Source organism: Pristis pectinata, chromosome 16 (assembly GCF_009764475.1).
Source record: "Pristis pectinata isolate sPriPec2 chromosome 16, sPriPec2.1.pri, whole genome shotgun sequence".
Classification (NCBI taxonomy): Eukaryota; Metazoa; Chordata; class Chondrichthyes; order Rhinopristiformes; family Pristidae; genus Pristis; species Pristis pectinata.
The window spans coordinates 41,130,756-41,145,414 of record NC_067420.1 but is presented as its reverse complement, the minus strand read 5'-3'; the positions used below and the strand labels follow the sequence as shown (position 1 = coordinate 41,145,414).

The window sequence follows — 14,659 nt, the reverse complement described above, 5'->3', positions numbered from 1 at the left end:
CTGGATCCAACACCGTGGACATGAGAACAGGATAAGAGCAGGAATAGGCCATGTCGCTCCTCTGGCCTCCTCTGCTGTTCAACAAGGTCACGGCTGATCTGCTACTTCAGACACCATCTTTCTGCCCTATCCCCATGCCCCCTGATTCCTTTAACACCCAGAAATCTATTGATTGCTGTTTTGAATGACCTCAAAATCTAAGTGTCCACAGCCTTCTGAATGCCGTATAGTTAAACAGCATGGAAGCAGGCCCTTCGGCCCAGCTCATCCATGCCGTCCAATTTGCCTACCTGAGATAGTTGCCTGCGTTTGGCCCATATCCCTCTCCCTCTAAACCTTTCCTACTCATGTACCTGCTTCTACCATTTCCTCTGACAGCTCATTCCATATACCTGCCATGTGAAGAGGTTGCCCCTCAGATCCCTTTTAAACCTTTCCCCTCTCACCTTAAACCTATGACCTCTAGTTTTAGACTCCCCTACCCTGGGGAAAAGACTGTGACCATTCACCTTATTTATGCCAAAATAACTCCTCATTTCAGTTCCAAATGGCGAGAGTTCCCTCACTACCCAGGGATTACATGAGAGACGAGGAATGGAATGTCCAGCCACATTCTTCCAGCCATCTGGGATCGGCCAGGGTCTTTGTTAGCCCTTCAATTCGGCACGTCCATATTACCCATTCAGCAATGGTCATAACTGGCCCAGGAGAGGCTGGGTCCATTCACCTTCTGACAAATACAACCAGCCCCTTCCCAAGTGGGCAATGAAGTCCAGATTTATTTTTGCACATCAATATCCAAATAAATCTCAGTAATTACACACATCCCACAAAAGAAGATGACCTCGTCCCTCGATTTTTCCAGGTAGGATTTACGCTTGTTGACAGCTGGTTGCAAGCACTGTGCTGAGGAAGGAGAGAGTGGGGAAGGAGAAGCCACATCACACACACATTCCAAGCCGCCACCTCACACCCGCGAATGCTCCGGTGGTGAAGCCGTTTGCCTTGATACTGCGCTTGTCCCCAGCTTTTCAGACTGAGAGGTGGCAAAGAAAGGGCCACCCTAAGGAAAGTGGACGTAAATGCACAGGATGCTGCCAGATGTCTGTCAGGAATGACTAAAGCAAATGAATGATTGAGGTAACCTGTTGATTTCAGGTAACCTGCTCCCCTCCGTCCCTTTTCTCTCTCCTCCTGATCTCCCCAGTTCCTCCTACACCCACCCCATCCCCCCCATCAACCTGTTTCTTTCCCCTCCCCCACCCAGTCCATCTGCCCGTCACCCACACACCCCTCCCACTGGGTCCCCCCCCCCCCCCACTGCTCGTACCTGCCCTCCCCACCTCCACTATTTGGTTCCAGGCTCCACCTTCCTCTCCTATCAGATTTGACCATCTTCAGCCCTTTGTCACCTCCACCTCTCCCCTCCCGGCCTCTGTCGCTATTTCCCACTCTCCCCTCCTCCATCTGCCTATCAGCCTTCCTCACCTGGATCCACCCATCACCTGCCGGCTCTTGCTCCACTCCTTCCCTCCACCTCTTTAATCCGGCTCCCTCTCCTCTATCTTTCAGTCCAGATGAAGGATCTCAACCCAAAACGTCAACTGCCCATTTCCCTCCACAGATGCTGCCTGACCCGCTGAGTTCCTCCAGCATCTTATTTGTTGCTGAATGATTTAGTTCATGGCATTGTGATCCAGTGTTAGGGATCCCCATCAATCAGCACGTCAACTTGTTATATACAGGTCCTCTAACAGAGCAAAACATGTGGAGGTGCTCAATGGGAGGTGCTGCCACCAAAAATCAATGCCAAACCACAGGAAGGGGAGTGGGATTCGGATGGGTCGGAACGGGCCCCTGAAAGGCGGGTAGAGCAGAGCAGAGGCTTGTAATACTTGTCGGGATCGATGTGGTTCTGGATCTGGGGAGGGAATTGAGGCAATGGCTCATGGTGGGGTGGGGGAGCGGTGGCAGTGGGGATGGAATTTGGACATAAGGATGAGAACTTTAAGAACGAGGTGTTGTCTAACCAGTGGCCAGTGCAGGTCAGTGATCTCAGGGTGATGGTGACTAGGACTTAACATGACCCGGGATACAATGCAGTAGAAGGAGAGCTGCGCTCGTCCCCTGTTAGCTCTGCATGAAGAGGTGAAAGTTGGTACGAGTGAACTCCTGATGGATGGTGTTGAGGAAGTTGTCGGAATCCTCGGGGGTTTCTCGGACCACCCTCTGGCTGGGAAAGCAACTCTGCTCGGGGGTGTAGGTAAAGGAGAAGGTGCTGGAGAAGATGAGCCCATCGCTCCTCATCAGGAACAGGGGTGCCGTGATGGGCTGACGAAGCCAACGCCACTCACTGCTGTATGAGCTGATGTCAGGGACCACGCACAGGAGCGACTTGGGGTTTCTGTGAAGAGAAGGTGTTGCAGAGTTCAGAGACCCAATCTCCACATTTCCACATCTGCCTCAGCTGTTTTAGTCCCTTTCATTGCTTACATCGCACGACTCCCCATTGGCTCAGCTTAAGATCATTTCCTTCGTTCCATCCAAACATTTGCCAGTATGTTCCACTTCTTTTCTGTTGCTTGTTTTTATCTGTTGTGGGTTTACAGATAGAGTCATGGAGCCAACCAGCACGGAAACAGCCCAACTCGTCCACGCCGAACAAGGACCTGAGCTAATCCCATTTGCCTGCATTTGAGCAAGATCCATCCAAACATTTCCTATCCATGTACCTATCCAAATGTCTTTTAAATGTTGTTATTTTACCTGCCTCTACCACTTCCTCTGGCAGCTCGTTCCATATACCCACCACTCTCTCACCTTAAATTGATGCCCTCTAGTTTTAGACTCCCCTACCCTGGGGAAAAGACAATGACCATTCACCAACGTTGAGGGTCATTAGCTGTGTACTTTTCCTATACATTTAATCTCCCAACGTGCAACACCTCACACATGCCTGGATTAAACTCCATCTGCCATTTCTCTGCCCATATCTGCGACTGATCTATATCCCGTCATATCCTTCGGCAGTCGACTACATTATCCACAATGCCACCGACCTTTGTGTCATCAATTGAGTACTAAATGACTGACAGCTCACTCAAACCTGGCAGTGTAGATACACAAAGTAATCAATCCAATCCCAATTTTGTTGTTAATCTACACATTTACTAGCACAACTCTTTCCGTCTCACAGTGATAACTCCCTTTAGTTGTCCGTATCTCTACACCGCAATTTTAGAAGCACATGTACTGTTAACAAGTTTTAACTGACGTATATAGTACTTTTTTTTTCCTTTTCATTATTATTTGGTCATTCTTTTTGAAAACCAGATTTTTAAGAAGCAGGTTGTTATGATCTGGAATGTACTTCCTGAAAGGGCAATGGAAGCAGATTTATCAGGAACTTTTAAAAGAAAATTATGCCATATCTGGAGTATGCATTCAATTCTGGTTGAGCCATTATAGGAAGGATGTGGAGGCTTTGGAGAGGGTGCAGAAGAGGTTTACCAGGATACTGCCTGTATTAGAGGGCATGTGTTATGAGGATGGGTTGGACAAACTTGGGTTGTTTTCTCTGGAGCAGCGGAGGCTGAGGGGAGACCTGATAGAGGTTTATAAGATTATGAGGGGCATAGATAGACAGCCGGTATCTTTTCCCAGAGTCAAATTATCCAATACTAGAGGGCATGCATTTAAGGTGAGAGGCGGTAAGTTCAAAGGAGATGTGTGGGGCAAGCTTTTTACACAGAGAGTGGGGGGTGCCTGCAATGAGTTGCCAGGGGTGGTGGTGGAGCCAAATATGATAAAGATGTTTTAGAGGTTCTCAGATAGGCACATGAATATGCAGAGCATGGAGGTTATATGGACATTGTGTAGGCAGAAGGGACTAGTTTAGTTAGGCTTTAAATTACTAGATTAATTAGTCCAGCACAACATCGTGAGCCGAAGTGCCTGTTCCTGTGCTGTACTGTTCTATGTTCAATGTTCTAAAGAAACAAAGGACTGAAGATGCTGGAATCTAGATGAAAAACACAATGATGCCGGAGGAACTCGGCAGGCCAGGCAGCATCCGTGGAGAAAAGCAGGTGGTCAACGTTTCGGGTCAGGACCCTTCTTCAGGTCATTTTATGTTCTAAAATTGGGTAAGAACTTGAAAAATAATATTTTCAATACTGTAGGTAAAGAGAGAGGGATTGGGACCAATGGTAGAGCTTACAAAAGTGTCAGTACAAGTGTGTCAGGTCACATAGCCTTTATCTGGGAAGAATGATTCCATGAATAACAAAAAGAGTTTTAAAAAGCTCATTGCAAATGCCAGCAATGGTGAGTCCAGTCAGCTCGAGAGAGCAGCGCTGGTTTCTAACATCTGCCTTACCTGTACATTGTTTCTGCCTCCACGTCACCGAACCACACCTTCAGGTCAGGGCTGAAGCTTTCTCCTTGGATTTCTAACGTTGCCACATCACCTCCTCCATTCAGCTTGGGAAGCAAGAACAAACTGTGGCACTTCACAGTCATAGAGGTCAAACCCGAGAACAAGGAGCAGCCAGTTAGTGACCAAGACCCAACATCAAACAAATGAGAAACCTCTCTCCTCTCTCTTCTGCAGTGAGGATGGGCAGGAAGAGATTTCACCCAGAAACCAGACAAGCAGATCCTTTTACTTTGGGGACAAGAACACTCAGAAAGCAAGGTTCGAAGTAGTGATCCCTGTAGAATTTCACAGTTTTCTAATCACAAGAATACCTCCCAATCAATACCCTTTGCTTCCTGCCTTGGAGGGAGCTTTGGATCTGATGTGCCACTTTCCACTGGATGTCATGGGCTTCTACTGTTTGACCATACTACCGTGTGGGACCTTAACAAAGCTTTGCCAAAATCCATGTAGATTACATCAAACACCCTGCCCTCATCGACCCTCCTTGTTACCTCCTCAAAAATTCAATAAAATTATTTTGACCTGACCTTCACTTAACAAGTCCACGTTGAACTGTCGCCAGATAATGTGTGCCTTTCCACTTGAGGATTTATACCGTCCCTTAAAATGAATTCCAAAATTTTACCCACCACCCAAGTTAATCTAACTTTAAGTTACTTGGTTTGTCCTTCCCCTTTTAAGCGACATGAATTGTCCATCAATCCTCTGGCAGCAGTCCTGTGGCCAGAGAACAGAGAACAGTACAGCACAGGAACAGGCCCTTCGGCCCACAATGTCTGTGCCGAACATGATGCTGAATTAAACTAATTCCCCTCTGCCTATCTTTGTCCGTATCCATCCATTTAGATATCCATCCATTTAAGATAAGATAAGATATCGCATGTACATCGAAACACACAGTGAAATGCATCTTTTGCGTAGAGTGTTCTGGGGGCAGCCCGCAAGTGTCGCCACGCTTCCGGCGCCAACATAGCACGCCCACAACTTCCTAATCCGTACGTCTTTGGAATGTGTGAGGAAACCGGAGCACCCGGAGGAAACCCACGCAGACACGGGGAGGATGTACAAACTCCTTACAGACAGCGGCAGGAATTGAACCCGGGTCGCTGGCGCTGTAATAGTGTTACGCTAACCGCTACACTACCGTGCCTGCTGTCTAATACGTGTCTATCTAATAGCCTCTTAAACGCCACTCTATCGTATCTGCCTCCACCACTCCCCCAACAGCACATTCCAGGCACCCACCACCCTCTGTGTAAAAACTTTCCCCACATATCTCCTTTGAACTTTCCCCCTCTCACCTTAAGTGTGTGTTGTCTAGTATTTGACACTTCTACCCTGGGAAAAAGATTCTGACTGTATACCCTCTCTATGCTTCTCATAATTTTATAAACTTCTATCAGGTCTCCCCTCAGCCTCTGATGCTCCAGAGAAAACAACCCAAGTTTTGTCCAACCTCTCATTATAGCTCATACCCTCTAATCCAGGCAGCATCCTGGTGAGCCTCTCCTGAACCCTTTCTGAAGCCTCCACGTCCTTCCTGTAATGGGGTGACCAGAACTGCAACAATACTCCAAGTGCGGTCTAACCAAAGTTTTATAGAACAGCAACATGACTTCCTGACTCTTATACTCAATGCCTCAACCAATGAAGGCAAGCATGCCGTATATCTTCTTAACCACCCTATCTACTTGAAAGGACACTTTCAGGGAGGTGTGGACTTTGACCATTATATCTCTCTGTACATTAATGTTGTACTGAGCATTATACAGAGGACTGAGATTGTCACATTTTCAGAGATACTGAGCATATCTTACCTCAAGGCTGTTGATAACAGGAACAGGGGTGACTGGAGAGTGCAGTTGAGCGAGGCTCTCACTGAATGTGTATTCCACGGCCTCGGTACCAATAATTGTCCAGCAGGCACCATCAGTCAACACTTCCTTGTTGGCTTCCTTAGAGCAAGGCATCGCCTTGAAGGGTCACAACAAGACATCCAGTCAAAGCTGAGTCATTCAAGAGCACTGATTGTTGCCAATTACTTGTGGAGATTGTCACACATCCACCATAAACTTTTGCAATTATAAATTTACTTTAAATAAGAAAGACATGGACTATTCAGCTAGAGACATGGAAGCGAATTCTACCACTGTAGAACCTGGGGTATCCACACTCAAGCAAATGTGGACTAATGGAGACACAAGAGACGGCAGATGTTGGAATCTGAAGCAAAAAAAAACTGCTGGAGGAACTCAGCGGGTCAGGCAGCATCCGTGGAGGGGAATGGACAGTCGACATTTCAGTTTGAGACCCTTCATCTGGACTGAAAGAAAGAGGGGAGGTAACTAGTGTAAAGAGGTGAGGGGAAGGAGCGGAGCAAGAGCTGGCAGGTGATGGGTGGATCCAGGTGAGGGGGGGGGTGAAAGGCAATGGGGGAGGGGAGAGTGGGAATGGCGACAGAGGCCGGGAGGTGAGAGGTGGAGGTGACAGAGGGCTGCAGATGGTGGGATCTGATGGGAGAGGAAGATGGAGCATGGAACCAGATAAGGGAGGTAGGGAGGGAAGTGGGAGCAGTGGGGGGGGGGGGGGGGAAGGGGGACCCAGTGGGAGGAGTGTGTGTGGGTGATGGGCAGTTGGAGTGTATGGAGGGGTATATTGTGGGAAAAGGTGAAATTGTCCACCTTGGCACGGAAATTAAACAGAGAATGCTGGAAACACTCAGCAGGTCAGACAGCACATCCCCAGAAAACAGAAAGGGAGTTAACATTTCAGGTTGAAAACCTTCGTCAGAAAGCACGTTACTTAATGGAAGTTCCTCATAGAAGTTACAAATGATGAGAGGCCCAGATAGGCTAGACAGTTAGAATCTTTTCCCAGGGTTGAAATATCAGACTCTAGAGGACAGCCATTTAAGGTGAGAGGGGGAAAGTTTAAAGTTTAAAGGGGATGTGCGGGGCAAGTGTTTTACACAGAGAGTGGTGGGTGCCTGGAATGTGCAGCCAGGGGTGATGGTGGAAGCAGATACGATAATGGCATTAAGTGGCTTTTAGAAAGGCACATTAATATGCAGGGAGTTGGAGGGATGTGGATCATGTGCAGGCAGAAGAGAGTTAGTTTAAATTTGGCACCGTGTTTGGCACAGACATTGTGGGCCGAAGGGCCTGTTCCTAGTCCTGTACTGTTTCTACGTTCTATGTTTCCAAACTGGCGAGCAACTGCAGAGCTCTGAGGTGCAGTGGATCTGGGGGGCCCAAAACACAGCAAAAGAATGGCAACTTATGGTCAAGTCTACCTGGAACTGTATGATCTTCTCATTGGAGAGGCACAGATACATCCTGCTAGTGTCCTTGATATGGAAGGCGCACTTGTGGAGTTGAGAAACAGGTTCGTCGACATCCAGCACTGCATACTGCTTGTATACCTTCCGAATGATCTGTCCGCACAATTACCACAAGAAGAAACAAGTTTACTTTACCATTGCCCAGACATGTCAGGTGGAGACCAATAGCGCAAGATCGGTAATTTGTGGCTGAGGAATTTAGGCCAATTTGAAGTTGATGGTCTCAGCCTAATGATCTGGAGACAACAAAATCATATCCCACAACAGCAGCTGGAGAATTTACTTAATTCAATAGAACATAAGAAATAGGAGCAGGAGTCGGCCAACTGACCCGTCGAGCCTGCTCCGCCATTCAATAAGATCATGGTTGATCTGGCAGTGGACTCAGCTCCACCTACCTGCCTTTTCCCCATAACCCTTAATTCCCCTACTATGCAAAAATCTATCTAACTGTGTCTTAATATATTTAATGAGGGAGCCTCTACTGCTTCCCTGGGCAGAGAATTCCACAGATTCACTACTCTCTGGTAAAAGCAGTTTCTCCTCATCTCCGTCCTAAATCTAATCCCTCGAACCTTGAGGCTATGTCCCCTAGTTCTAGTCTCACCTACCAGTGGAAACAACCTTCCTGCCTCTATCTTATCTATCCCTTTCATAATTTTATATGTTTCTATAAGATTCCCTCTCATTTTTCTGAATTCCAGTGAGTATAGTCCTAGGTGACTCAATCTCTAACCCAGAGGCTAACCCCCTCATCTCTGGAATCAACCTGGTGAACCTCCTCTGCGCCGCCTCCAAAGCCAGTATATCTTTCCTCAAGTAAGGAGACCAGAACTGCACGCAGTACTCCAGGTGCAGCCTCACCAGTACCCTGTACAGTTGCAGCATAACCTCCCTGCTCTTAAATTCAATCCCTCCAGCAATGAAGGCCAACATTCCATTTGCCTACTTGATAACCTGTTGTACCTGCAAACCGACCTTTTGTGATTCATGCACAAGCACTCCCAAGTCCCTCTGCACAACAACATGCTGCAATCTTTCACCATTTAGATAATAATCTGATCTTCTATTTTCCCTTCCAAAGTGGATGACCTTGCATTTACCAACATTGTACTCCATCTGCCAGACCCTTGCCCACTCACTTAACCTATCTATATCTCTCCGGAGACTGTCTGCATCCTCTGCACAATTTGCTTCTCCACTCAATTTAGTGTCATCAGCAAACTTAGATACGCTACACTCGGTCCCCTCTTCCAAATCGTTAATGTATATCGTGAACAGTTGCAGGCCCAGCACCGACCCCTGTGGCACATCAGTCACCACTGATTGCCACCAGAGAAACACCCATTTATCCCAACTCTCTGCCTTCTATTGGTTAACCAATCCTCTATCCATGCTAATACATTACCCCCAACTCCATGCATCCTTATCTTATGGATAAGTCTTTTATGTGGCACCTTATCAAATGCCTTCGGAAATCCAAGTATACAACATCCTCCTGTTCCCCTCTATCCACTGCGCTCATTATATCCTCAAAGAACTCCAGAAAGGTAAGTAAACAAAGTATTAGTGAGCACACTTGAATTTGTCTGAAATGAATACACAGAAGAAGCTCGCACCATGCTGGGGAGGGACACTCCAGTAGTGGTGCAGATTAATTTGACTGCTGATCCGTATCGGATATATCCATCACGGGGATAGAATTCGCCCTTCTGGCAGGAGTCGGTGTCTGCAGGGGAAATAAAAGGGTTAGATTGTGGTGGAAGGCACAGTGAGGAGATTCTCTGCTTCCCAGCAAGGGTTAATCATGGTGCCTGTACATCACCGTACGAGTGCACATGACTTGGTCCCATGGAACCAAGGAGTGACACCGCACACAAGGCCATTTGGCCCATTGTGCCTGTGACGGGTCTTTGAAAGAGATTTTCAAATCATCCCACTCTCTTGGCTCTCTCACACCTACGACATTCTCTCCAAATACTGATCCGGTCTGCCTCCAACTGCCTTTCAGGCATCCAATCCGGATGCATCACGGCTTGGTACGGCAACTGCTCTGCCCAGGACCGCAAGAAACTGCAGAGAGTTGTGGACACAGCCCAGCACATCACGGAAACCAGCCTCCCCTCCATAGACTCTGCCTACACCTCTCGCTACCTTGGTAAAGCAGCCAACATAATCAAAGACCCCACCCACCCCGGGCATTCTCTCTTCTCCCCCTTCTCATTGGGCAGAAGATACAAAAGCCTGAAAGCACGTACCACCAGGCTTGAGGACAGCTTCTATCCCGCTGTTATAAGACTATTGAACAGTCCCCTAGTACAATAAGATGGACTCTTGCCTCACAATCTACCTCATTATGACCTCGGCACCTTATTGTCTGCCTGCACTGCACCATCTCTGTAACTGTAACACTTTATTCTGCATCCTGTTATTGTTTTCCCTTGTACTACCTCAATGCACTGTTGGAATGAAACGATCTGTATGGATGGCACGTAAAACAAAGTTTTTCTGTGTCCCTCGGTACATGTGACAATAATAAACCAATTTACCAATTTATTCTGGAACACAACAACTCACTGCATGAGAAAGATTCTCTCTCTCTGGTTTCTCTGTCAATTGGGTTAAATCAATGGTTACCAACTCCCCACCAGTGAAAACATTCTTCACCTACTAATGATCTTCTTAATATGCTCTGCTCTCAGGTGAACAACACCAGATTCTCAAAGCTCTCCATTTCAGTACCTCATCCCATTCCTGGAAATTATGTATCCATCTTCTACAAAGTCCCTTTGAAAATATGGGTCCAAACCTGGACAAATTACAGCTGAATTCTGAACATTGCTCCATGAACAATTACCACAGCTTCCCATCCAAATACTGACGCAAAGCAGAGTGAACCCTTACCCAAGTGTAGAGTAAAAGCTCCCCACTGTCGTGCACTGGCGATGAACTCTCCTCCATCCACGCACAGGTAACGCGTACTGACCGTCTGAGACCGCAGGCGGTTAAACAAAGCCACCTTGGAGTCCGACGAAATACACACTAGGCACATGAAAAGAAAGAGGGCTCATTGAACACATCAATAGCTCATTCAGGCAGGGAACTGCAGAGATGTCATGTGAACATTGTGGATCTGTGTCCCACCTCAGAGACATGAACAGTAAAACTCTGCGGGTCAGCAAGCACCTACGGAGGGAAGTGGACAATTGACGTTTCGGGTTGAGGCCCTTCATCTGGACTGCTCCACTGGACTTCATCCAGTCCAGATGATGGGTCTTGACCCGAAACGTCGACGTCCACTTCCCACCACAGATACTGCCTGACCCGCTGAGTTCCTCCAGCACTTTCTGAGTTGTTCAAGATTCCAGCATCTGCAGTCTCCTGTGTCTACAATTAAACTCTGCTGCCCTACTATTTGGAAGTTCTGATAGTTTGGCATCAGTCTCACTAAGTGATGTTTGCCACACTTCCTTTCCACTCACCAGGGCCTCATTTCCATGTTCCCTTTAAACACACCAGGCCCTGGTTCCCAAACTCACTCTAAAAGTACCAGGTCTACTGGAAACTATTATACTCTTGTACCAAATTTTAAAAAACTCAAATTAAAGGTGTGGAAGATATAGATGAAGATATCTTTATTAGTCCATGTACATTGAAACACAGTGAAATGTATCTTTGCTTTAGAGTGTTCTGGGGCTGCCCGCAAGTGTCCGCCACGCTTTCGGCGCCAACATAGCATGCCCACAACTTCCTAACCTGTACGTCTTGGAATGTGGGAGGAAAACCGGAGCACCCGGAAGAAACCCACACAGAACTCAGAGAGAACGTACAAACACCTTATAGACAGCAGCCGGAATTGAACCCGGGACGCTGGCGCTGTAATAGCATTACACTAAACGCTACACTACTCTGCCTGCCGTGCTGTGATGGGGTATTAATAGATCCTATTGTCTATAAAATCCACAAGTCCAGCACCACAAACGTCTCAGGAGTGCCAGATTATCAAGCTGCTGGAGGAACTCAGTGGGTCAGGCAGCATCTTGGAGGCAGAGGGATGGTTGAGCGTATTGGGTTGAGACCCTGCATCAGGGCAGAGAGTGTAGAGGGGAGATATCCAGTATAAAGAGGAGCTGGCAGGCGATAAGTGGATCCAGGTGAGGAGGGGTTGGTGGGCAGATGGAGGGAGGGGGGAGTGGAGACAGCAACAGAGGCTGGGAGGTGGTTGGTGGGGACAACCAAAGGCTGCATTCTTCCTGTGGTGTGGTAACCCGAACTGTACACAACACACCACGTGTGGTCTGACCAATGTTTTGTACAGCAGGTGAGACAGAGATTCACCTGCACCACCCTTAATATCATCTACCGAATTCGGTGCTCCAAGTGTGGCCTCCTCTACATTGGTGAGACCAAACACAGACTAGGTGACCGTTTCGCAGAACACCTGCGCTCTGTCCGTAACGCGATCTGCATCTCCCCGTTGCCGGTCACTCCAACTCCCCCTCCCACACTATCACTGATATGTCAGTCCTCGGCCTCCTCCACTGCCAGGAAAATTCCAAGCGCAAACTGGAGGAACAGCACCTCATTTTCTGTCTTGGAACCTTGCAGCCTAACGGCATGAACGTTGAATTCTCCCACTTTAGGTAATCCCCACCCCCCTTCCCCACAACCCACCCCCCCACACCATCCCCCCCCACCACGCCTCTTCTTTTCTTCCCTTTCCTATCCCTCTTTTTTCTCCCCTTTTTTCCTCCTAACCTTTGCCCCATCCCCCGGTGGATCTGCGCTCCCCTCCTCCCCCGCACCTGCCTACCACGATCTCTTACCTGCATCTACCTATCACCACCCTGTGCCCACCCCCCCTCCCCTCTTTTGTCCACCGATCACTGCTCTGCTTTTCCCTCCTGTATATCGGGCTTCCCCTTTTCCTATCTTCAGTCCTGAAGAAGGGTCCTGACCCGAAACGTTGACCGCCTGCTTTTCTCCACGGATGCTGCCTGGCCTGCTGAGTTCCTCCAGCATCATCGTGTTTTTCATTTTGTACAGCTGCAACATGACGTCCCAACTCTATCCGGGTGCATCACGGCTTGGTACGGCAACTGCTCTGCTCAGGACTGCAAGAAACTGCAGAGAGTTGTGGACACAGCCCAGCGTGTCACGGACACCAGCCTCCCCTCCTTGGACTCTGTCTTTACCTCTCACTGCCTTGGTGAAGCGGCCAGCATAATCAAAGACCCCAGCCACCCAGGTCATGAAGATACAGGAGCCTGAGGGCACGTACCACCAGGCTCAAGGACAGGTTCTATCCCACTGTGATAAGACTATTGACCGGTTGGTTCCCTTATACGATAAGATGGATTCTGACCTCACAATCTACCTTGTTGTGACCTTGCACCTTATTGGCTACCAGCATTACACTTTCTCTGTGGCTGTGACACTTTACTCTGTCCTGTTGTTGTATTTACCTGTACTACCTCAATGCACTCTGTATTAACTCAATGTAACTGCACTGTGTAATGAATTGACCTGTATGATCGGTTTGCAAGACAAGTTTTTCACTGCACCTCTGTACAAGTGACAATAATAAACCAATACCAATACCAACTCTTATGCTCAGTGTGTTGGCCATCTTCACCACCCTATCCACCTGTGTCACCATTTTCAGTGATCCATGGTCTTGCATCCCAAGGTCCCTTTGCACATTGATGGTCCTAAAGTCCCTGCTGATTCTCTTCTCCTATTTCCAGTTCTGACGAAGGATCTTGGACCTGAAACATTAACCCTGTTCCACTCTCCACCGATGCTGCCTGACCTGATGAGTGTTTCCTGCACTTTCTGATGTTATTATAATTGATGAGGTCTTTTTGAATTGTAATCACTGTTATAGACAACAGGTGAGCACATCTGCAAATGGTAAAACATCCTTGTGATAAGGGCCACTTTGTGATGTTGATAGAAGAATAAAATGCCTCTGGTAATCTTTGGAACAATGCTGAGAGATCTTTATATCCAGCTAAGACGATGGGACATTGAGTTTAACACTGCATCTGAAAGACAATCCCTCCAACACTATAGCACTTGCTTCAGAACAGTACTGAGATCTCGTTCTCAGCTCCTGGAGCTAGGCTCAAGCCTAACTTTTCTAACTCAGCTTGCATGAACACAGTTCACTAAACCACAGCTCCCCATCAATGTGACAACCCCTCCCAGTCATACTTACACTCAGCATTTTTAATGGACTGCTTTTTCTGGGAAGGTTTTGAAATGACTTTGATCAGCTTACTGTAGAAGGTCCCGACCTCTTGGCCATTGCCGAGAAAAAGACGTAAAACTATCCGAAAGTGCTTGCGTTTGTCGGCGTCGGAAACATACAACGCTTTGGCACAGCCAAACTTCTGGAAGGACAGAGAGTTCATGAATTATCATAAGCCCTATCTTGCTGACCCTGGGCCAAATGGCCTTGTTCTCTGTCTTTTTAAAAGGCATTTGGCCAGGTACTTGAATAGGAAAGGTAGAAAGGGATGCAGAGTTAATGCGGGCAGACAGGATTAGTGTAGATACGCAGCACGATCCGCATGGATGAGGTGGATAAAGGGCCCCTTTCAGTGCTGTACGGTTTCTATGATTCTAAGAAATATGAAAATTGGCAGGTAAAAACTTGAAGGGATTTTTAAAGCATTATAATAACACGCAAAGTGCTGGAGGAACTCATCGGGTCAGGCAGCATCTATGGAGGAAAATGAACAGTCGACGTATCGGTCGACATTTACTCCGGAGTCCAGATGAAGGGTCTCGACCTGAGGTGTCGACTGTCCATCTCCCTCCACAGATGCTGCCTGACCCGCTGAGTTCCTCCAGCACTTTGTGTGTTGCTCCAG

At 47.7% G+C, this 14,659-nt stretch overlaps 2 protein-coding genes across 2 annotated transcripts in view; both read right to left on the bottom strand.

The window, feature by feature from the left end:
• LOC127579052 (uncharacterized) overlaps positions 1–14,659 on the bottom strand; it is a 407,687-nt gene that overhangs the window by 258,133 nt on the left and 134,895 nt on the right. The gene's annotated exons all lie outside the window — the stretch shown is intronic.
• The window catches only part of rbpjl (recombination signal binding protein for immunoglobulin kappa J region-like), a 55,129-nt gene continuing 41,839 nt past the window's right edge, over positions 1,370–14,659 (bottom strand). The window contains exons 6-12 of the mRNA XM_052031577.1: positions 14,002–14,176; positions 10,686–10,823; positions 9,401–9,510; positions 7,734–7,874; positions 6,259–6,414; positions 4,379–4,482; positions 1,370–2,404 (exon numbers count right to left, since the gene is read on the bottom strand). Of these exons, the coding sequence (XP_051887537.1) occupies positions 2,131–2,404; positions 4,379–4,482; positions 6,259–6,414; positions 7,734–7,874; positions 9,401–9,510; positions 10,686–10,823; positions 14,002–14,176 (1,098 nt within the window). The 3' untranslated portion in view covers positions 1,370–2,130. The remainder of the gene's footprint in view (positions 2,405–4,378; positions 4,483–6,258; positions 6,415–7,733; positions 7,875–9,400; positions 9,511–10,685; positions 10,824–14,001; positions 14,177–14,659) is intronic.